This window comes from Hyaena hyaena, unplaced genomic scaffold (assembly GCF_003009895.1).
Source record: "Hyaena hyaena isolate Hyena2069 unplaced genomic scaffold, ASM300989v1 scaffold_1514, whole genome shotgun sequence".
Classification (NCBI taxonomy): Eukaryota; Metazoa; Chordata; class Mammalia; order Carnivora; family Hyaenidae; genus Hyaena; species Hyaena hyaena.
This window is the reverse complement of record NW_024082145.1, coordinates 150752-172081: the sequence shown is the minus strand read 5'-3', so window position 1 is coordinate 172081 and position 21330 is coordinate 150752. Positions and strand designations below refer to the sequence as shown.

The 21330-nt window shown below is 59.3% G+C and overlaps 2 protein-coding genes across 8 annotated transcripts in view; both read right to left on the bottom strand.

Moving 5' to 3' along the window:
* Positions 1 to 1437: 1437 nt before the first annotated feature.
* TEX22 (testis expressed 22) lies at positions 1438 to 15351 on the bottom strand. Of its 4 annotated transcripts, none has more exons than XM_039223961.1 (4): positions 15036 to 15351; positions 14450 to 14731; positions 1763 to 1873; positions 1438 to 1625 (listed from the first exon to the last, which is right to left on the bottom strand). In XM_039223961.1, exons 2-4 carry the CDS (start codon positions 14612 to 14614, stop codon positions 1455 to 1457), a joined length of 447 nt encoding a protein of 148 aa, XP_039079892.1. In that variant the 5' UTR covers positions 14615 to 14731; positions 15036 to 15351; the 3' UTR covers positions 1438 to 1454. The 4 variants fall into 4 exon arrangements, with proteins under 4 accessions (XP_039079892.1, XP_039079890.1, XP_039079893.1 ...); XM_039223959.1 differs by lacking the exon at positions 15036 to 15351 and adding an exon at positions 14883 to 15027; XM_039223962.1 differs by lacking the exon at positions 15036 to 15351 and adding an exon at positions 14883 to 15027 and having other exon boundaries at positions 14450 to 14675.
* A 955-nt stretch (positions 15352 to 16306) lies between these two features.
* The window catches only part of PACS2 (phosphofurin acidic cluster sorting protein 2), a 53080-nt gene continuing 48056 nt past the window's right edge, over positions 16307 to 21330 (bottom strand). For all 4 annotated transcript variants that reach the window (XM_039223951.1, XM_039223954.1, XM_039223952.1 and 1 more), the window contains 4 exons: positions 21094 to 21229; positions 20118 to 20344; positions 19783 to 19896; positions 16307 to 19181 (listed from right to left, as the gene is read on the bottom strand). In XM_039223951.1, the coding sequence (XP_039079882.1) occupies positions 19063 to 19181; positions 19783 to 19896; positions 20118 to 20344; positions 21094 to 21229 (596 nt within the window). In that variant the 3' untranslated portion in view covers positions 16307 to 19062. The remainder of the gene's footprint in view (positions 19182 to 19782; positions 19897 to 20117; positions 20345 to 21093; positions 21230 to 21330) is intronic.

The following is a 21330-nucleotide window of genomic DNA, read 5'->3' as shown; positions in this document are numbered from 1 at the left end:
CCCCTAGAAAGCGCGGGGCTGCTCCTCCAGCACCCTGGACCTGCTGCCCGCTGACTGCATCCTGGTGAGGCTCCCCAGGCAAGACCGAACGGGTAGGTCACAGCCCAGGGAGCCCCTGGGTCTGTAGTGACAACACGGAGTCCTTTAAAGCCACTGGGTGACAAAGAACATCAAAGCGCGTGTCACTCTGTCCTAGCTGTTGACACTTTAGCTCCCACTCGGGACTGTGAGCACTGGTGGGGGCAGGGGTCTCCCTGCCCAGCACAGAGCCTGGCCCGCAGCAGGCTCTGGGGCCTGACACCCACCCCCCTACATCATCGGAGGTCCTTAGGGAGGAGAGGGAGGGGATCACAATGTCCCCCAGGTCCTGCCCAGACCTCACCCCAGCTCTCAGGACACCCCCAGGCCCTGGGGGGCAGCAGCATCTTGGCTGGATGCTCTGGGAGGGAGGGGTGCACGGGCCTGGGGTTGATGGCCTCATCTTGCCCAAAGCTCTGCCCCCCCAGCTGTCCCCACATGGATGCCCCGTCGGCCCAAGAGTCCGTCACCAAGTCCAGGGGATGGCGCCTGCCCCCCACTGCTGTCTGTCCGGTGCCCCCGAGGGCTGGGAGACTGCAGTCACCTCTGTCCTTCCGGCCCTCTCCACATTGATCTCCCCAAATGTGGCTCTGCCTCATCACCCCCAGCCCAGGATCCCCCACCCCTTGACCCTCCAGAAGCAGAGACCAGGGACCACAGTGGGCCCAGGGCCACCTCTTCACGCCCTCTGCCCACCAAGCACTGTGCGGAGGTGGGAAGGCATCACCTCCTCCGGGAAGCCTCTCTCTGTGTTCAGCACCCCGTGTTCTGCTCCCCCAGGGTTACATGTGCCCCTTTAGGCCTCCAGGGGGGCAGGGCCTAACATGAGACCTGGCATCCCCAAGCTGGGTGGCATCAGTCCCCAGCAGTTCATGACATTATGCCCACCCTCCTGGAGGACTGGCAGAGGACCTGGTCATGACCAGGCTCTGTAAGTGGGGCCTGCGAGGGCATCATGCCCCCCTCCATGTCCCAACCCCCCTCCCCTGGAGCCACCCCAGCTGCTGGACCCCAGGAAGGTGTGGGTAGCCTCTCCGGGCAGCAGAGGGCTATCCTGGAAGGCCCCACTCTGCCCTGCCCCCCAGGGTCCCTCCCAGAGGTGGCCTCCAAGGCCTTGGGCAGCCAGAGGGTCCTGAGGATCTGTTCTCTCATCCAAGACTCATGAGTCTGAGTGTGAAGAGGGTTCAGCCGCCGCCCCCCCCCCCCCCCCCCCCCCCCCCCCCCTGCCACAGTGAGAACCAGAAAGGCGCGCCTCTCCTCAAACCTGGGGCTTTAGCTGAGTCTCGCCTGGCAGTGAGGTGGAGGAAGGAGGAGGGAAACGCCCTCGGTGCCCCCCGGAAAGGCGCTGGAAGACGGACACTGGCTTGAGTTGTCTCTTAGGAGGGAGGGGACCTCGGGACCTGCGCCTTCAAAGTCACGGTCGGCCTGAAGGGCGCGCTCCTGTCCAGGAAGGCGCTGGCGGACTCGGAGGGCCTCGGGGGGCGGGGGAGGAGCACGTCCTTGTCCACGTCCTCCGACACCAGCTGGGCCACGAGCTTCGCGATGTCCTGAGGGCGACCGCGGGGTCAGGGGGCGGGGCGGGCCTGAGAGAGGCGTCCCCACCCCCGCCGCCGCCCCGCACCCTACGCCCCCTCCCGGCCCCGTGCCCCCCCGCCGCCCCGCGTCTCCCCGGCCCCCCGCACACCCTGGAGTGGGAGGGGGGCCCGGCGGCGCCCTGCACGGCCCGCCTCCGGCGCTCGTCGATGCTCACGCTCCAGCGGCGGCCCGGGCGTCCGCTCCCGGGCGGCTCGCACACCTGCAGGGACGGGGAGGCGGTCGGCGCCGGCCACGCCTGCGGCCCGCCGTCCGCGCCGCGACCCTCTGTGCCCGCTCCGAGCCCGGCCCTCGGCCCTCGGAGCCGTCTGCTCGCTCCGCCCCCCCCCCCCCCCCCGAGCTCGGGCGCAGCCTCCAGGTGCCCGCGCTGCGGCCTCAGGTGGCTCGGCGCCTGCGCCCCCGGCCCCACCACCTGCCGGCTTTTCTGCCCGAGGGTCGGCGCCCAGGCGGGAAGTCCGCAGAGCCAAGGCCCTGGCCCTTCCTGCCGGTGCCAGGAGGTGGGAGGCAGAGGGTCCTTCTCCAGCTCGCCCCCGGAGCCCCAGGGAGACGGCCCGCAGGTGGCTCGCTCCTCCTCACGCCCGTCTAGAGTAACCGCTGGGAGAGGCCGCGGGGCAGCAGAGCCCCTCGCCCGGGACCTGTGGCTCTCCGTGGCGTGGGGCAGCCGCCGGGCTCAGTGCGAAGGCGGGTCGCTCGGACAGGTGCTGTGTCCCTCCCTCAACCGGTCCCAGCACCTGGGGGCGGGGGTTCCCCAGGGTCTGCTGCCCACCACCGACCGTGGGCAGGTCCGCAGCAGGTCACCAGGGCACTTGTTCCCACCAAGCCTGTGTGCTTCAGGGTGCCCCTCAGGTGCCTGCCACCTGCTGTGGGTGCAGTGCCCCCAGGGCCCCCCTGAGACTGGGAGGCAAGCAGAGGGCACACAGGTCCCCTGACCTCAGACCCCGAGCTGAGAGCGAGAGTGTGCGGCTGCGAATCAAGGAAGTCGTTACAGAGCGTCATCACAGCAAATCCTGACTGATAATCTGAGGACTGGAAAGACCCCAGAAACCTGGCCCCTGTGGGACTCAGTCAGTTGAGTGTGGGACTCTCAGCTCAGGCTCAGGTCATGGTCCCATGGTTCGTGGGATCGAACCCCACATCAGGCTCCACACTGACAGAGGAGTGGGGGGGTCTGCTTGGGATTCTCTCTCCCTCTCTTCCCCTTTTCTGCACACATGTGCATGCTCTCTTTCTCTAAAACTAAATAAATTAAAGAAAAAAAGATGTCAAAAACCCACCAAAAATGAAGAACAGGTAACAAATCACGAGAACAGAAAATCAACCATGTAGGCCAACATCCAGGTAGTCAAAGATTCAGGAGGAGAGAGCCAGAAGAGGGTGCACACGCACTTCCAGAGTCGAGGGGGACGGGGCTCCAAACTGAACGGACTCACACAGGACAACGAGAGTGGACACACCTGCACCAGGGGCAGAGCTGTGCCATCAGAACCCCGGCAGTGGAGGAAGAGCTCAGATAGTTGCAGAGGCTGAAAAGCAGGGCACATGCAAAGGACCTGTGGTCCACACCATCCAGGGCATCAGGCAGCAACCCTAGAGGTTAGAGGCAATACAACAATGCCTTACAAATCCTGAAAGAAAAGGATTTTCTACTGAGAATTTCCACTCACTAAAGTACCAAACAAGTGTGGAGGCCAAATAAAGACATTCTAACAACTTTACAGTCGAGGATTCAAACATCTGGACCCTTCCGGAATAGCTGCTAGATGAGGCAGTCCACCGAAACAAGGGAGCAAACCAGCGAGTAGGGAGTCCGAGGGCCCAGGAACAGGGGTCCTGCAGAGGAGGTGCTGGCAGGGCACCCCAGATGAGCAGCCTTGGGGAGCAGCCTCCTCTGGGAACAGAGCTGGCCTCCAGACTTCCCCCAAGCGTGGCCTGTGGGACTCCGGAGTGGCCACCGGCAGCTGTCCCGTGCCTGGGGCTCTGAGGAGGAGTGGGCTTCATTAGCACAGGCATCGCAGCTCCAGGTGTGGCTGGGGTCCCCAAGGAGAGTGCGCATAGTGGGGACAGGCCCCCAAATCCTTGCATCACAGTTTGGGATGGTCACGGGTAGCACTGGGAGGGACAGAGGGGGACATCACTATGCAGCCACCCCGAGGGGCCCTGCCTGATGTGTCGGGACATTTGTGGGAAGTATCCAGCATCGGGGGAGAGTCTGGGAAAGGACTAATAACCTGTGCACAGGAGATGAAGGGGGTGCGCCACGATTAACCCCAGGGAGAAACACAAGGCTGTGCGTGTGTGAGCACCTGCTGGTCGTGGTGCTCTGTGCTCGGTGGATGTGCTACGTGGGTGAAGCGCACATAGTCACTGGACAGGAAACGCTGCAAGTGGATTTAGGTAAAAAGCCTGAAACCACATAGTGGGGGAAGGGGAAGGCATGTGGGGGGAGAGGGTGCGGCGCCCTCAGTCTCTGGGAGGCGACAGAATGGGAAAGTGAGGATTCGAGAAGCAGCAGTGCCCACATGCTGTGTTAAGCTGTGGGGGCAGCCACAGGAGCCGGAAGAGTGGGTGCAGGGCGGCGCCACCTGTGACCCCAAGAGCTGGGGCAGGCCTGTCGTTCCAAATTACATGTGCACATGCATTAATAAAAGTAGCAGATGGGGCGCCTAGGGGGCTCAGTCGGTTCAGCTTCCTGCTTCGGCTCAGGTCATGATCTCACGTTCGTGGGTTCGAGCCCCGCATCGGGCTCTGTGCTGACAGCTCAGAGCCTGGAGCCTGATTCAGATTCTGTGTCTCCCTCTCTCTCTGACCCTCCCCTGCTCACGCTGTCTCCTTCTCTCTCTGAGAAATAAATAAAACATTTAAAAAATTTTAAAATAAATAAATAAGTAAAAGTAGCAGAAAAATAAAAAAATAAAGACTTTAGTAATTAAGAAGAGTGATCTGATAGATGTGCAAGACATGCACACGTCTGACCCACAGAGAACCACACTCTCACCCAACAAGCGGAGCATCGCATGCATCAGCCACGCTTGAGGCCACCAACGCAGATGTGTCAGCACAGGACTCGCACGTAGTCACAGTAGGTGACCACAAGGCAACACGATGCAATTAAAAATTAATAGCAGAGGCGTATTGACGAGGGCTTTCCCAAACACCCTTCTTATCCACCCGAGTGAAAAGGAAAGTCTGGACTACGTGCCGACTCACTGAGAAACGAGCGAGGGTCCAGGGCACGCTCTTGTCCTGTGAAGACGGAGCTTTAGATGCAGGGAAGTTAGAAAAGAGCCACAGAACAGATGACGAAGCAGGAAACTCAAGAAGCCAGGAAAACGACAGCAACAGAAACCCACTACAAGTTAAAGGCAGAAGGAGGAAAGATTAATGAAGAAGTGAAACTGAAAAAAACAAACAGGAAAACAAGGGACAATTGTCACCAGCTGGCTCCCTGAGAAACCAGCAGGACAGAGCGACTGGCGTCCCCACCGGCCGCAGGCATGGTCAGCGTCGTGTCGGCCAGTCTCCTGGCCCGGTTCCAGCGCACGTCCCCGACCTGGGCGTCCACGCACGTCAGGCGCTCCCCCCACTCTGGCTGCGCCTCTCCGTAGACTCTGGTTGGTGCTGGCACACACGTCGCTGGCGTTTCCTTCCCGTCTTGGAAGACGCCTGTGTCTTTGCGGCCTTGAAAAACTGCGGTCGGGTTTGTCAGGATTTCCCCCAGTGGGTTCTGTGCGTGGCCCCAGGGAGGAGTTTCCCACTGCGAGATCCTGACGACGCTCTCCCACGCCGTCCCGGCACGTCTGTGGTTCGGTCCTAACGTTTGGCGTGGGTTTGGGACACGTGAGGAATCTACCTCATGATCTCCTCAGCGGGCAGCCAGTTACCCCGACGCCATTCATCGGGGAAGTCTGTTTCCCTCTGTCCTGCAATCCAGGCGGAGCACAGGTCAAGTCCCCAGACACACACGGGGCCCATTTCCAGACTACTGGCCCTGGATTGTGGGCCACTTGCCCGCGTCTGTCTGTCCCAATGCCATACAATTTTAATTGCTGGAGCTTAGAGCAGACAAGCAATGCCTGCTCATATGTTTCAAAATCCGGGCCCGGTTTCTTTTCCAAGTAAATTTTCAAAAAAACAGATCTTTATTTTTTCAAGTAATATCTTTGCTATGCAGTGATATATGCACATTTCCGAATTCTGAATAAAAGAAGCCACACTGCAAACATACGGTGCCACTTACTTCCTTCACTCACAGGTACGTCTGCCGGGTCATCCTGCTGCCACGGGGAGGGGCCCCCAACGCTCTAGCCCCAGACCGTAGGGCAGAGCTGGGCAGCACAGCACGCTGCCAACAGATGGGAGACTGTGCGTGGGAGGCCCCGTCCCACTTGTCTGGAATGTTCCCAGCTTTCCCTGCATGCACATTCATGCGCACATCGAGGGACCGGGCTGTCTTGTAAGTGGGGCGGTTGGTCTCTAGTCCATCGACTGCACCAACACTGGCACCACACCCACCGCGGGACTCGTGCTTTGTCTTGCCCGTTTCAAGGGTCTCTCTCCGCCGTCTCACTTGTCCACTTTCTCCCCCTTGGTGTACTCACCAGCTGCGTGCAAACTCACCAGAGTCTAAGCTAATGGACATGCCCGTCGGAGGGCACCAGAGGGCATTTCAAATACACAGCTCCAGATGCTCACGCCACCGTGGGTGCACGTCTGTCCACCCCGAGTCTCGGGTGTCTGGCTGCTCGCCTCCTTCTTGGCGCCCCCGCCTGCCTGACATCACCTTCCCGCTGTGTGAGCTCTGTTCTTCACAACCTGACTGAGGTCCTGAGGTCTGTTTTGTCTTATCTTGCCTATCATTTTATTTATTTATTTATTTTCCCTCTTCTTAATTTTTTTTAATGTTTATTTATTTTTGAGAGAGTGAGACAGGGCAGAAGAGAGGGAGAGAGAGATAGAGAGACAGAGAGAGAGACAGAATCTGAAGCAGGCTCCAGGCTCTGAGCTGTCAGCACAGAGCCCAACACGGGCTTGAACCCACGAACCATGAGATCATGACCTGAGCCGAAGTCAGAGGCTTAACCAACTGAGCCCCCCAGGCGACCTTATTTTTCCTTCTTCTTAAAAGATTACTGTTGCTGGGCATGAAATTCCAGGTTGATGGTTATGTTCTCCGCTGAGTTAAGTTTCTATGTTGTGAATGCCAGGAGGTCACTCCTTTCAAAACTGTCTCCTCTTTGATCGCTCCTGACATCTTGTTTTGTCCCTGGCGCCCTGCAGGGCACTATGGCAGTTCTTGGTATAGACTCCCCTCATGTCCCCTGCTCTAGGTTTGCTGGGCACGTGACCACATTACACTGCCCGTGTTAGCCGGCCTCCACGGTGGCATCCAGCGATCTGTGCCTCCTGGTGCTCAGGCCCAGTGTCCTCCCTGCCACGTTACGTAGCGGTGAACTTGTATCCAACAGGATGTTGTAGAAATGATGGAGCGCGAGTCCAAGGCTGTCGTAGGACATTGCAGCTTCCTCCTTGCTGTCTCCTGAACCACCCACTCTGAGGGAAGCCAGCCTCAGGACGTGAGGACTCGAGCAGCCCCAGGGAGAGGGCCGTGGGGTGAGGAACTGAGACCTTCTGCCCACGGCCGGCACCGACTCGAAAGCCACGGGAGTGAGCCACTGTGGAAGTGGATTCTCTGGGCTTGTTTGACTTTCAGATGACTATGGCCTTGATGGGAACCGGAGCCAAAGCCACCCAGCTAAGCAGTTCCCAAGTTCCTGACACAGAAACTGGGACAAACATATTTATTGTTGTTTTAAGCTGCTAAATCCTGGGGACACTTGTTACACAGCAACAGGTAACTAATACACGGACAGAAACATATGTACATTAGGATAGAATTTTCAAGATTCATGAAAAGTTTGGTGTTTTAAAATGGTATTGAACTGAATTAGTTACTTTGGGGGAATGTGGCAGGTTTAAATCTTAAATCTTCCATTCGAGCAAGGTGGTAAAGCTTTCCATCAGGTATCCTCTGTGTTATTCAGTCTCACGCTGCACGTAGCGTTCGTCCCAAGAGCAGATTTACTCTCAGGGACTTCGCAGTTTCTGTTGTTAAAGGGAATGCATACTTTTTTCCACTTTCATTTTCTTGTTGGTTATTTTTTGTATGTTGAAAAACGATGAAGTTTTAATTGGGGATCATATGTTCACCCTTCCTCTTTTACTAGTGCTCTTCTGTCCTAAGGGGCTTGCATGGATTTTCGAGGTAGACAGTGTATTGGCTGCAGAGTGACCGGTTCATCTTCAGGTATTCATAGCTCCTTTCATTTTCCTGACTTCCGCACAGGCTCCGTGCCGGCGTGTCCATCGTCATGGTGATGCCCTGCGTTCCTGCCTGCTGCCCGTGCCTGTGGGAAACATTTCGGTGAAGGCCACCCAAGGCTCTTGATAGCTGTGCTTTATCGGGTTTCAGGCATATCCATCTCTCCCTACCTTACTAAGAATCAATAGGTTAACCGTATATTAATTATACCTCAATTTCACAAAATTGTTTTTAATTGTTATATTTGTTTTAAGGAAAGATACTGCAATTTCTTTTTCAGTGTCTACTGAGATAGTCTGTGGTCTTCCTCCTTTGTTAATGTAGACCATTTTACTAAACGGATTTCCAAATTCCTTTGTCGTTAGGGTATGGGTTTTTTGGGTATACCCACAACTTTCTTTACCCAATATATATTCATCTTGCACCTACTCTGTGAGCCCCAGCACCATCCTAGGCGCTGGGAACAGAGCTGTGAAGAGACAACGTCCCTGCTCTCCTGGGGGATGGAAGCATGGGAGGCAGCCAGTGGCACGGTTGTGAAGTTTAGTCTCTCAGATGCTGCTGGGTTACTGCCCACGCATTCAGGACTCTTCCATCTGCACCACAGCTGAGGGGCCGGCCCCTCTCTCCTTCCCCGGTCCCTCTCCTCCTCCCCCATGGCACTGGCGTCGGGGTGCAGCCTGCTCTGCACGTACAAGTGGCTCGACGCTTTCAACCTCACTGGCGGGGAGGACTCATTTCCTAATCGCTTGGGATTGCCCACCCATACATTCCTCATTTAGGGAATTTCTGGGACAACTTTAGAATTTTTGGGGGTGTCATTGGCATCTTCAGGTTTTTAAAAGTTAATCTGGGTGATACAAATTCAGATAATCAGCTTTCACCTTTGCTTAATAGCGCTGTGAGATTTCGTGGCTGACTGCCCTTCGCGGGAGTGCCATGCTGCAGACCTGGCCTGTCCAACGGCCGCCTTCACACCCCTTCAGCTGCACGTGGGTCTTTCTGGAAGGCTCCTCAGCCTCACATCTCCTCTCCTGCTTCCAATCTCTCTGATTTTCCAGCTGATTTCCTCAAGTTCATATTCCAACCCTTCTACTGAACATTTCAGTTCTGTTCTGCTTATTTATGAAGAGCTCTGTATCATTTGTGGAGCTTCTTTTTTAAAAAACAGTCCGTTCCGAGTTATATGGGAGTGTCTCTCTTCCAGGTCCTAGGGTCTCACTTTAATATTCTGGAACCTCTCCGCTCCCTGAACTACCCAGACCTCTGCTTCGGGGTCCTCGCTCTACATTCATGTCAAGTGGAGATGTGAGCTGTTGCTCAGGGCTCCGTGGAAGGGGCATGGCCCGTCGGACACAGCGTCAGCAGAAGTGACTGTGACATCTGTCCTTTCTTGGTCACCTGCTGCCTCCCACTTTCTTCCTGGGCTGCTCCCACCTCTCTGGGGTTCGGACCCAGGGGTGTCTGCTTCTCAAGCACCACTCTTACCCCGTTTCAGGGTTTCAGGAGGGATGAGGAGACTGGCTTGCCGACGCCCTAAACTCCAGTGCAGAGAAAAGGCAAGCCTCTGCTTGCCGTGTGCTGCGTTTCAGGGCCAGTAAGGCGAGCGCATTAGGAGCGGTGCTCCTCAAATCTGGTGCCTTTTTTTCTTCCCTGACTTGACGCTTGGTCATTTCCCTCTGAGACAGGTGTGTAAACTCCACCGGGCTGGGATCTGGTCGTTTCTCACGAACGTGATGCCCTAGGTGTCTGCAAACTCACTTGTTAGATGCCTCCCCCTGCCCCCGGCCTCCAGGCACTGCACCCAGTGTGCTGGCCACGGTCACTGCAGGCGAGGGAAGGGCTGTGCCAGCCTCCTGGGGCGGGTGGCCCTGTACCCCGGGGCCCGCTGGTACAAGGGCTCACCCAGCCCAGCCTGGCCGCAGGCGTGTTTAAAGTGGGGAACCATAACTGTATGGGAAACACACAGAAGAAAACGTATTTTAAAACACAGGAATCCACTATCCAAAGTGAATACTTTTTCCCATAAGATATAAAACACGATTGATAAGGACTCCTTGTCTGAGGTCCCTTCCTCTGGTGTGTGCTGAGTCCCAGTCACGCATTCTTGCTCCTGACACTTGTGACCACGGTCGTGAAGGACAGGAGGCCCGGCGCCGGGTGGAGAACGTTTCCCCGCGTCCCTCTCCTGTAGCGCTCCCCAGCTGTTCCCGGGTGCACAAGGTGCTGGCCCCCTCGCCGGAACATGCCGTCCCCCATGAAGCCGCCATGCGGTGCGTGCACTCCCGCCACTCAGCTCCCCGGGGTGGGGGGGCTCGCTCTGCACCCTACACTTTCGCCAGGTGTGTCCTCGGGCTCTTTGTGCTTTTGTCAAACAACTGAATTTCATGTACATCCTGGCACCAAATCCCTTTTACTTCTTTTTCTAAAATGTTTGAAGTTTATTTTGAGAGTGAGAAAGTGTGTACATGAACTTGACTGAGCCTGGGGGTGGGGGAGAGGGAGAGAGAGAGAGAGAGAGAGAGAGAGAGAGAGAGAGAATTCTAAGTAGGCTCCATGCTGCAAGCACAGAGCCTGATGTGGGACTTGAACTCACGAACTGTGAGATCATGACCTGAGCCGAGATCGAGAGTCAGATGCTTGACCAACTGAGCCCCCCAGACGCCCCCCCTTCCCTCTCTTTCTGGCCTGAGGAGCCGCGCTCTCTGCAGCAGGCCCCGTATTCTGACGACTCGTGTCTGTGCGGGTTGCTGATGTCTGGCCTCTGTCAGTGCTGGGTGTCCGGGCAGGAAGGGCCTGGGGACAGCTCCTGTTCGTCTCCCTTTTTGGTGCAACCTGCTGACCTGTGTCCAGCCGACCGGCCCCAGCCCCGCGGGGCAGCTGGTGGCCCCAGACCCGGGGCAGCCTCACTCCGTACCTCCCTGGGCCTTCTGGACCTTCCATCACATACAGGCTGCTCTCAGGTTCCCGCCTGCTTGCTGGTCGCCCTGTGGTCGCCCTGCTCCACACCATGACCTTCTCCCATTTCTTCTTAACTTCCTACGTCTCCTTCTTCTGTGTGGTAAATGACACATAAACTTAATCATTTAAGGTGCACAGTTCGGTGCCGTGAAGCACATTCGGCCACCACGACCATCGTCTCCAGAACCTTCTCCTCGTCCCAAACCAGAACTCTGTCCTCATGAACACTAGCTCCCCATGCCCTGCCCAGGCTCATGCTATTTTCTGTCTCCAGGAGTCTGACCACTCTAGGGACACCTCACGGGCACCCACGGACGGACCCCCAGGCCACTTCCACCTTTTGGCGAGTGTGAATCACACCGCTGCAAACGTGAGTGTGCACGTGTCTGCTTGAGTCCCTGCTTTTCAGTTCTCTCAGAAACGTGTCCGGATGTGGGCTTGCTGGGTTACACGGCAATTCTACGCTTCGCCTCGTGAGGGACTCCACGCTGCTTCCTACAGCGGCTGCACCACTTTATGCTCCCGCAGCACGCACCGGGCTCCAGTTTCTCCACACCTTCGCCAGTGCTTCTCGTTTTCTTTGTTTTTGATCGTAGCGATCCTAACGGCTGTGAAGCGGCGTGTGCTGTGGCTTTCCTTTGCCCTGCTGGCCCCAGGACGGATGGCATGGAGCACTTCCTATCTACTTGTCGACCACTGGTATAACTTTGGAGAAATGCCCAAGCCCTTTGGCCATTTTTGTTTCAGGCCATTTTTCTGTTTAGAGTTTTAGGAGTTCATTATACATTCTGGACATTAATCCCTTATCAGATGTGTGATTTGTAAATGTTTCCTCTCATTCCTCAGGTTGACTTTTCCATGTTCTTTGATGATCAAAAGGTTTTAATTTTGATGAAGCCTAATTTAGCTATTTTTACTTTTGTTGCTGGAGCTGTTGGGTGTCATCCAAGAAATCATTGCCAAGTCCATTGTTGTGAAGCTTTCTCGTTTTCTCCTAGGAGTTTTGTGGCTTTATGTGTTTGATCCATTTTGAGTTAATTTTTGTGTGTGGCATCAGGCAAGAGTCTGGGTTCATTCTTTCATTTGTGCATACCCAGGGTTCCCGGCGCCGCCCTGTTCCACCAGGCGTCCCGGGGCTTGGTCAGCCATGTCTGCCTTTGCTCGAGCCATGCATTTTGCCTCCCTCAGTTTTGTTGGTTTTCCACGTGTGGTCACCCTTAACCACCGTTCCTTTCACACTCCTGGACCTGGAGAAGGTTGGAAAGGCCGCCCCACGCGCCCGGTGTTGGATGAGGCATGGCTACCACTGCCCGCCCTCTGGAGCGCTACACCACTGCCTTCCCCACTGACTTGAGACCTCATCTTCATCCTACACTAAGTGTCTGTGGGCGTTTGGGTCAATTTCCAGACTTTCTATTCTGTTCTGATGATAATGCGTCACAGTGCCAGGACTCCACTGCTTTGATAACTGACACTTTGCGATATGAACTCACATCTGTTAGCGCTGAACGTACTCCTGCTTATTTTTCTATTTGACCAGTTTGACATATTGAAAATGAGAAGACAAACGTTTAGCATTTTTAGGTTTATTTGTTTAGCAGTCTCTATACTCAGCGTGGGCTGAACTCATGCCCCCAAGATGAAGAGCTGCACATTCCACTGACTGAGCCAGCCAGGCGCCCCAAATGTTCACCACGCTGATCGCTGATGACGCTGAATTGTGAAATGTCTAGGGAGGCCCCTCAGTGACGGCATCCGCTGCTGCCAAGTCTCTCGGTGATGCTTCAGGGTGCTTTTAATCTCCTCTCAAACAGGTCTGCACATTTCCTGTCCAGTGTATTCCTTTCCCACTCACTCATCTCCTAGTCTGTTGCTGGTGTCACCTCAGCCGCGTTACGTCCCCCTCGTCTGGCTGCAGGGCTAATTCTTCCGAGATGGCACAAGCCACCAGGACGATGGCGACATGGCTACTGCTGTGACTCTTCTTGGTCTTTTCCCCGAACTGTCCTGCTCTCCTTTGTGACAGAGGTCTTCTTCAAATGTCTGGTACCCCTGGCCATTAGCTCATGTTTCACGGGGTGCATATTTCATAGATTAGCAACGTGGGTGGATCGGCGCTCGGGGGCTGAGGCAGCAACCTGTTCCCGCTGCCTCCCATCTCGCAGCCCAGAGTGGACCTTCTTTCTCTGCCCAAGCTGTGATCCCTGGTGGCAAGCCCTCCCCTCCTGTTGTGTTCAGTGAGATTGTCAGGAAGCGGGCCCAGCCCGCAGGGAGAGATGGATGTTGGCAGCCCCTGCGCCAGGGGCAGGTCTCCTCAGACCTTGGCCTCAGCCTGAGGTCTCTGCCCTCTGTGAGCTCGTGTCATCACCATGTGGGGTGGAGGCGGCCCTGGGGGCTCGGGGTGGGACGAGAGGAATGCTGAGGCTGAATGACGTCAGCCAGACTGGAGGCTCCCGGGAGGCTGCACTCCAAGGGCAGGGTCAGGAGGAAGAATACTCCACGCTGAGGGGGACAAAGAGGAAGGACACCAGGCAGGACACCGAGACAGAGAGTAGCGCAGGGAATCCCTCGAGACTGCAGCGAGCAGCTGACGCTCCCCAAGGGCTGAAGCAGAGGAGGGGAGCGGCAGGCTGACACGGGGGGCACCGCCCCCCAACCAGGCAGCTGGGGGTCTGCAGAAATGGGTCTGTGCCCTCTCCCGGCCTCTGCCCGGCTCCCTGTCCCTGGCCACCTCCCGCTGGACCCTTCTTTCCTGCTCCCCTGCTGCTTCCTCGGCCCTTGGCCGCCCACCTCTCTGAACCTCAAACTTGAGCAGTGGCCTCTAAGTGCTGTCAGTGTGCCCCCAAGTCCCCACTGCCTACTCGGGACCCAGGCTTCCCAGTCCCTCCTTCCTCGCGACAGTGACACGCCTTTGTGTTTATGTCCCAGACAGCCCGACCCGAGAGGTCAGCCCCCCACAGGGGGTCTGCCTGCCCGGCCCTCCAGGACTCTCACAGGCGCTGGGGCGCGGCCTGCTTTCCCTCTGCCGCCTTTTCTCCTAAACCTGTGAGCGCAGCAAGCGCGCATGCACACAGGCCTACGTGCCAGCCTGGCATGCTGCCGCTCGCCACCCTCGCCCACGGCCAGCACTGTGCGTGCCTGGCCGCTCACGCCTGGGACGCACCCTGCTGGCTCCGAGCCTTCCGCACAGGGAACCGCACACAACCTCAGGGGGTCTGGCTTCTCGGCTCCTGGAGCACCCCCTGGGGTAGGGTGGCTGTCGTGGGGCCTCCTCTCAGTGGTGCCGCCCTCTCGGCCCAGGGTGCAGATGGGGGAGGGGGGACTGAGGCAGGCCCCGCTGAGGTGCAGAAACGGACAGCACACCTGGTGGTGGCCGCCCAGGGGACACTGTGCGTGTCCCCATCAGTGCCCATCGGCCCTCCCTGAGGCCCGAGGGACCACTCAAACCGCATGCCCCGACCAGCCCGCCTTCAAAGCCAGTTCTGGGGTCCAGCTTACCCAGTCCTGAGTCTGCAGTACCTGCGGCCCTCCGCTCCAGTCGCCCGGCTGGCCCCAGGCTGTGGTGGGGCTCTCCGGGGGAGGGGGGTGCCCATGCTCCTGGGGCCGCGGCAGCCCTGGCTTCTTCCCCAGGGGGGCATCAGCCAAATGCTTCCCACCGTCCATGTCCGCCCTTCAGCTTGCGTGTCTGTGCCTCCCGGGCTCTGGGAAAGGCCCCCACGGCTCCCTGCGCCCCTCAAGCAGATGGAGGCGGCATCAGGCTCTGCTGGGCTCACCTGCGCTCTATCAGCCAGACAGTGTTGGGCAGGCCTCAGGCCAGTGGGTGACCTGGTCCCCCAGCTCCTACTGCTGTTCCCCGCCCCCACAGGATCACCGCTGGCTGGAGCAGCCGCAGCGCCCTGCCAGCCCTTCTCCCAGCGCCCAGGTTTCCCACCTTGGCTCCAGCCCGGTGGGTGGGAAGTGGCATGTGCCCCCAACCGACCGCTGAGGACCTGCTGAGGACCTACAGAGAAAGCCCGGAAGGATCACAGAATGAAGGGCCCCCCAGCTCTCCCTGCCTCCCTCCTCCCACCCGCTGTGACCTCACCTAGACGCTGCGGACCACACCCCAAGGCTGACGGTGAGCCCTAGGACACTGCCCCTCTCCCCTCCAGGGGCTCTGCGTGTGAGGAGTGGGCTGAGGGGAGTTAGGGCAGGGTCAGGAGGGCACATGGTAGAAGGTCGGGTGGAGAGGACCATTATGGAGGCAGCAATCATTGGTGGAGGAGCAGGGTAGTGGGAGGGTACGGAGGTGGGGGAGGGGCTGGGTACAGGGTACAGGAAAGGGCAGGGTCCGCTAGAGGTAGGGAGTGAGAAGGGGTGAGGTACGCTGGGGCCAAGGAGGTGTAGAGTACGATGGGTGATGGGTGTAGGGAAGCAGGGAGGGGTGGGGTACAGTGGGTGTAGGGAGGCAGGGAGGGGGCGGTACGCTGGGGGGAAGGAGGCGGGGCGGGGTGTGGTACACTGCGGGGAGGGGGGCGGGAGGGATACACTGGGGATAGGGGGCAGGGAGGCGTGGGGTACACTGGGTGTAGGGAGGCAGGAAGGGGTGCGGTAGGTTGTGGGATAGGCTGCGGGGGAGGCGGGGGGAGTGGGGTACGGAGAGGAGAGGTGCGGTAAGCTGCGGAGAGGGAGGCGGGGAGGGGTGTGGTACGCTGGGGGAGGGGATTCGGGAAGGGGTGCGGTATGCTGCGGGGAGGGGGCGGCACGCTGGGAATTTGGGGTGAGGTACGCCAGGAGTGACGGAAGCTGAGAGATGGGGTTCCTGCGGGAGCAGAGGCGGAGAGACGTCGAGTATACTAGGAGCCTGGGGCGGGGAACGGGAGGCGGCGGGAGGGCCCTCGCGTGTGAAGGCAGTCAAATATGGGCGGAGCCCACAGCCTTTCCGGGAGCCCCCGAAGGGGCGGAACCGAACCCGGCGGAAGTTCCGCTGCGGCTGGCCCCGCCCTTCCGCTTCCGGCCCGCGCTGCGCCTGCGCCGTAGTCCCGGCCGTCGGGGGAGGGGGGATCCGGCTCCGCGCCCGGGGGTTCCCGGCTCGGGCCTCTTCGGAGTGTCACCCAGCGCCGCTCGAAGTTATCTTTCAGATGCTGCCCTCCTCCGCCTCTGGAGGGCCTCTGAGGCGCCCTTCGGAGCTCGGGGGTCCTCGGCCGGAGCCCTCCCCCACCACCCGGCCGTTCAGGCCACAGGCTCTGTCCCCTCATGGGTCCCCGGGCCCGGCGGTGTCCCCCAGCCCCCGGCGACGCCCACGCTGTTCCCCGCGTGCGCGCTCGGGGCGGGGCCCGGGGCGCGCGGGCGGCCCGGGAGGAATCACACAGGAGGCCAGGGAAGGCCTGGGGTTGCCCCCCAGGTTTATTAGTGTTTTGCATCAGCACCTTAAAATAGTCCACGTGGTCACATACGTGACAGATTAGAATCTGTTCCCCCAAAAGGCTATTTACATGAATCCTGTTTTTCATTGAAAAAGAAAAAAACCTCGCAACACGTACATCCTAGAAACTAAACAATGCACGACGGATGGATGGGGGTCTGCAGAGACGTAGAGGGGCACCCCTTGGGCTACAGGTTCGGACCGCGCGGTGGCCCCCAAGGCCAGGAGGGGGAATGTCGGGACGCGTTCTCCCTCCTCCACCCGTGGGGGCGGGTCTGGGGAAGGCGGCGAGGACAAGCGCGGTCAGGTGGCTGGCCCACGGAAGCAGGTGGCCCTGTCCTGTAATGAGGAATCTGCTCCAGAGCAAAGGCCCGACCGCAGTGTGGCCAGGTCTTGCCGTCTGGGGGTGAGGGCAGTGCAGCAGGGCCAACCCGGGACCCTGGGAGGGTGGGGGGGCTGATGTGGGTGGAGAGACGAAGCGGTGGACCCGGCTGGAGGGCAGTGGCCAGCCCCCACCTGGCCTTGCCTGGTGGTGACTGGCAGCTGCTCCTGCCTGGGACCCATGTGCCTCGCACCCCACACCGCTGCCTCCTCCGAGTGCCTACAGCTGCACTGGCTCGCTCACAGATGGCTTTGGCTTCTGCATCTTCCTTTGAGGAACAAAGTGCTTTTACGTGGGTCCTCAGAACAGCTCCATGAGGTAGGCAGGGCACGTGACCATCCCCGTTTAGCCAATGGGGAAACCGTGGCACAGGTCTCTGAGAATCACGGTGGCTGGGGCTGTCTGCATGACCTCCTCGGCCCCGGGGACAGTGTGGTGGGTGAGCCCCATGGCACTTAGGCACAGGACGGATGGCCACCGGGCTCTGTAGGCCCAGGGGCATAGGGTGGAGGCGCTGCGTGCCCTCCCCTTGTGTGTACAAGGACGCAGCTATGGAAGTGGACAGGGAGGCACATTTGAGGGGGGAGGGGGATGGTCCCACAATAGGGTGACTGCTCTCTCTGGTCCCTTCCTCTAAAGCCAGCTCTGTAGCTCAAAAGCTACGTCAGGAGCCTTGGCTGTACCTCCTTCCTGCGGAGTTTGACCTTTGGAAAGGAACCTTAAGGAGCAGTGACCAAGGCCCTGAGGCCCAGTGGTGGGAACCAGCGCAGGGAGGCTCACGGTCCCAGGGCCTGCTTCTCAGGGTGGCGGCTTGCAGACACCGCACAGGCTGCCTGAGGTGCTGGGCTCAGCGGCCAGCACCCCAACCCTGGTCCTTCCGAGTCAGGAGTCAGCCTGGTCCCCCGTGCTGTCAGGAGGAGTACAGGCCGTCCTGGGGAAGGTCCTCCTCTGCCCAAAGGCAATCCTGAGGCCGCACACGAGGTCAGGCCCGTGTCCTGTTCCGTAATTAGCCCAGGAACCCCTTCCTGCCTTGGGGGAGGAAGCAGGTAGGTCACAGGTAAGGGGAGGGGGCCATCTCACTCCCCCGAGGTCAGGCCTGCCTGTGGCACAGGCCGTTGGTGAGGCCTGCAGCCTGCGCTGTTTGGCACTGTTTTCTGAGCACAGCCTGGGTGGCCCCGAGTGGGCTACCAGGGTCCCAGCTGCCAAAGGATGGGGACTGGTGGGCTCTTCCTGTGGACACTGGGCTGGACTCTAGCTTCAGGTCAAGATGTCCCTTTCCTGCTACACGGGAAGGCAGGCAGCAAGGCTGCCACCCAGGGCGGGACCCAAACCCAAACCCTCACTCTTGGGAGCTTGGCCCAGAGACGCCAGGGCTCCTGCCTCCGTGGGGTACTCCCAGCTGTACCTACGGCTCCACTGGTGCCTGGTGCCTGTGGCCAGGCTGCCCTGCCTTAGCTTTCGCTGGCCACGTAAGTGTGCGTGGGCCCAGACACTGCTCAGCCGGCAGGTGGCCGGGGGGCTGGGGGGAGAAGGGTGAGGGGGCTGGGGCCAGTGTTGGGGTCCACTGTGCCAGGAGTGGGACAGAGACGGCCGGCAGAAGCCTAGTGACGGCTCAAGAACCACGGGGGGTGGGGGTGGGGCAGCTCGGGGGCGAGGCAGGTGCTGGGGGCTAGGGCGTGCGACGGTGCTGGCTGGCTCTGCCCCAGCCCCGAGGGGCCGCCGGGACGTCAGAAGAGCAGTGTCTGTTTGGCAGCTACATTATAACATGTATTTAAAAGCATTAAAAATATCTGCTACTAGAAAACCTCCGCTGCCCCGTGAGGCTGGAGTTTATCAGGAACCACAAGTGGGCGCTGCTGGGGCGTCTCGGCTGGTGGGCGGCTGGGCCCAGGCCTGGGCCGTCTGGCCTCCAGCCTCCGGCCACCCAGCCCCGTGTCTGGGCCCACAGGCAGCCCATGGATCTGCGTGGCCACCGGCCTGACCCCAGTTCCCTGAGGAAGCAGTCCTGGCTTTCAGGAAGGACAGGACACGAAGGTGAGGACCCTTCTTGCTGGGGGGGCTCGGGAGGTCCTGAAGCCAACACACCTTTCGTGATCTCAAAGCTCAGCGCCGTCTGCTTGACCTCCCGCCCCGCGGCACATCCGGTCATCCAGCAGAGCAGCTCACGGCCCCGGTGGGGAGCCTCCCCGTGAGTTTCCAGGTTGAGAGCACATTCATACTTAAGACTGTTTCTCTTTGTGTTTTTAAGTGTCTCTGTAGTAAACTGAAATGTTAACAGAAGCAGCTGGGCCCCCGGCGCACGCCGTCCAGGGCTCGGGGGCGGGGCTAGCAGGTGGACTTGGAGTGTCCGAAGATGCAGATGGGAAAGTGCTTGACGTGGGAGGACCACTGGGCCGCCAGCTGGAAGAACTTGACGTCATTCCACTCCACGCCGTCGATGAGGACTGTGGGGACAGCACCGCCTCACTGCCCGCCCGCCGCTCCCCTGCCCCTGGCTCCCAGCCACCCGTGGCGGCCGGCCTCTCCCTGAACTCGGGGACCCGCTCCCCCACAGCCCCTCTGCCCTGGCTGGGATCCGCAGAGCGGATTAAAACACCCTCCTCCGGAGGAAGGGGGGTTAGTTCTGGACCACAGTGGTCATCAGACGGGAGCTCACAGAGAGAAAGCCGTTTTGGGCTCCGTATTCTGAATTAATTAGCTGCAGAATATCTTCTCTAAAAAGTCTGAGATGTACAAATCAATATTTTAAAAGAACAGAAAGGATTGAGAAATTACTTCTGAAAATTTAAAAAGCTGTTCTATGCACACACGTGCTTTATCCAGATAGGTAAAAGCATTTCATGCAAAGCGAAAGTGTTTCCAGAGGTGAATTTTAAAAAACATTTCGGCCTCCTCTGGTTTACTTTCATACTTTAGATGGGACCAATGGTAACTTGGGTCAAGAACCCAACTCTCTGTGGGTTCCCCTCTGAAGAAGGACACGTGGATAAGTTCTGGGAATTCTGGGAGCCCCACTCCCACCCCCACTCCGCAGCCGGCACTCACCCCTCAGCATGTTCTGCTGGTGCTTGGCTGTGCAGATCAGGCGGCTGATACCCTCGATGCACTGGCTTTTAGACTCCACATCCTTGTCCTTGGTTTTCTTGGGCAGAAACATCACTAGAAGGAAAAGGGCCGCAGGGCTCAGCCACAGCCCTCGGATCCCTGCCTCCCCGAGCCACCACAGTCCACTGTGGCCACAGCCACCAGCCTTCCCATCTGCCCAAGTGGTCTCTGCTCAGGGCTGTCCTCAGAAGCCGCCCCCAGACCCACGGTGGCCTCGGGGCCTGCAAGGTGCTCCTCTGACTACCCCAACAGTCAGCCTGTCACCCCCACCTCACCCTTCTTGTTCTTCTCCTTGGTGACCACGGTCATGGACATGGTGGGCGTGGCCGCAGCCTCGCCAGTGCTGGGCAGCCTGCTGACCTGGAGAGACCGGAAGGTGCACTTGAGCGTGTTTTTGGTGGCAGGCAGGTCCTTCTTCTCCACCTCTCTCTTCCTGTCTGCAGGCGGGGCCGCCGTCCAGTAATCCACCTGCAGCCCCATCAGCTCAGCGCCGACGCCCTGGCTGCGAAAGCAGAGGGGCCTCACTCCTCTGTCCTGGCCCAGTGGCCGGCCGCGCTGCTGAGTACTGGGGGACCGCCTGCAGGAGCTGCCCAGCGGAGGGAGCCCCAGCCCTGGAGCCCGTGTGGCCCGTCCCTGGGCTCTGGAGACAGCCCCATCTGGGCCTGTGGGTGGGCACAGTGGCCGCGCTGAGGTCACCTGGGAGCACCTGGGTCTGCCACCTGCCTGCCCTCTCATGCCACCCATTTGAGTCTAGAGGGCCAAGGTCAACCAGTCTCATCTAAGGTGTGGCCCCCGTGGGAGTCGGGAGCAGCCCTGTGACCCTGTGGCCCATGTGGGTGTGAGGACACCCTCAGACCCCTCAGGTTTTGTCTGGATGAGTCCTGCTCAAGAGAGGCCCGAGGGCAGCTGGGAAGGCTGCTGACCACCCCCGCCCTGGTCCCTACAGGGAACCACATCTATGCACATCTTTCCCAACGCCCGTGTGCGTGTGGAGCACCCCCACTTGCTTACTCTGTGTGGTTTCGGTCCCTAGCGCTGCCAGGGCTGGGGGGACAGGCCTGGCCAGAGCCTGCGCTGGCCCCACCCCATGGGCACCGCATCCCAGCAAGCCCCTGTCTTCCCAAGACTGTTCTGAGCCCACCCTCCAGTCAGACCCTGGCATCCCAGAGCTGTGGCCAGTGGCGGTGATTGTGTGCATTCTTTAACCATCGGGGGTGCGGTGGGGCACCTGCGTGGCACGGCTACGTTTACCTGGGGGAGGACAGGCCCCCGCTCACCGACGGCGAGGAAGGCGGGGTGGGCGAGGCCTCCTTGGCCGCGGGAGACATGGACGGTGGGGTGGACGAGAGCACGCTGGAGCCCGAGGGGGCCGCGTCATCAGAGTCACCTTTGGGGAGAAGTGGGGCACCCTTGAGCGCCCTGTGTCTCTGCCCCCAGGGCAGCCCCGGGGGGGGCCGGGAGGGCTTGTGTGGAAGGCGGAGAGGAGCC

What these genes read in the sequence shown, in the direction of transcription:
- TEX22 (XM_039223961.1), bottom strand. Translation starts at nt 14,614, where the DNA reads ATGGACGGTGGGAAGCATTTGGCTGATGCCCCCCTGGGGAAGAAGCCA. An exon ending in TACTGCAGACTCAGGACTGG is followed by an intron (nt 1,874 to 14,449) that starts GTAAGCTGGACC and finishes CCGTCCCTGCAG; the next exon opens with GTGTGCGAGCCGCCCGGGAG. An exon ending in GGCCCCCCTCCCACTCCAGG is followed by an intron (nt 1,626 to 1,762) that starts GTGTGCGGGGGG and finishes GGTCGCCCTCAG; the next exon opens with GACATCGCGAAGCTCGTGGC.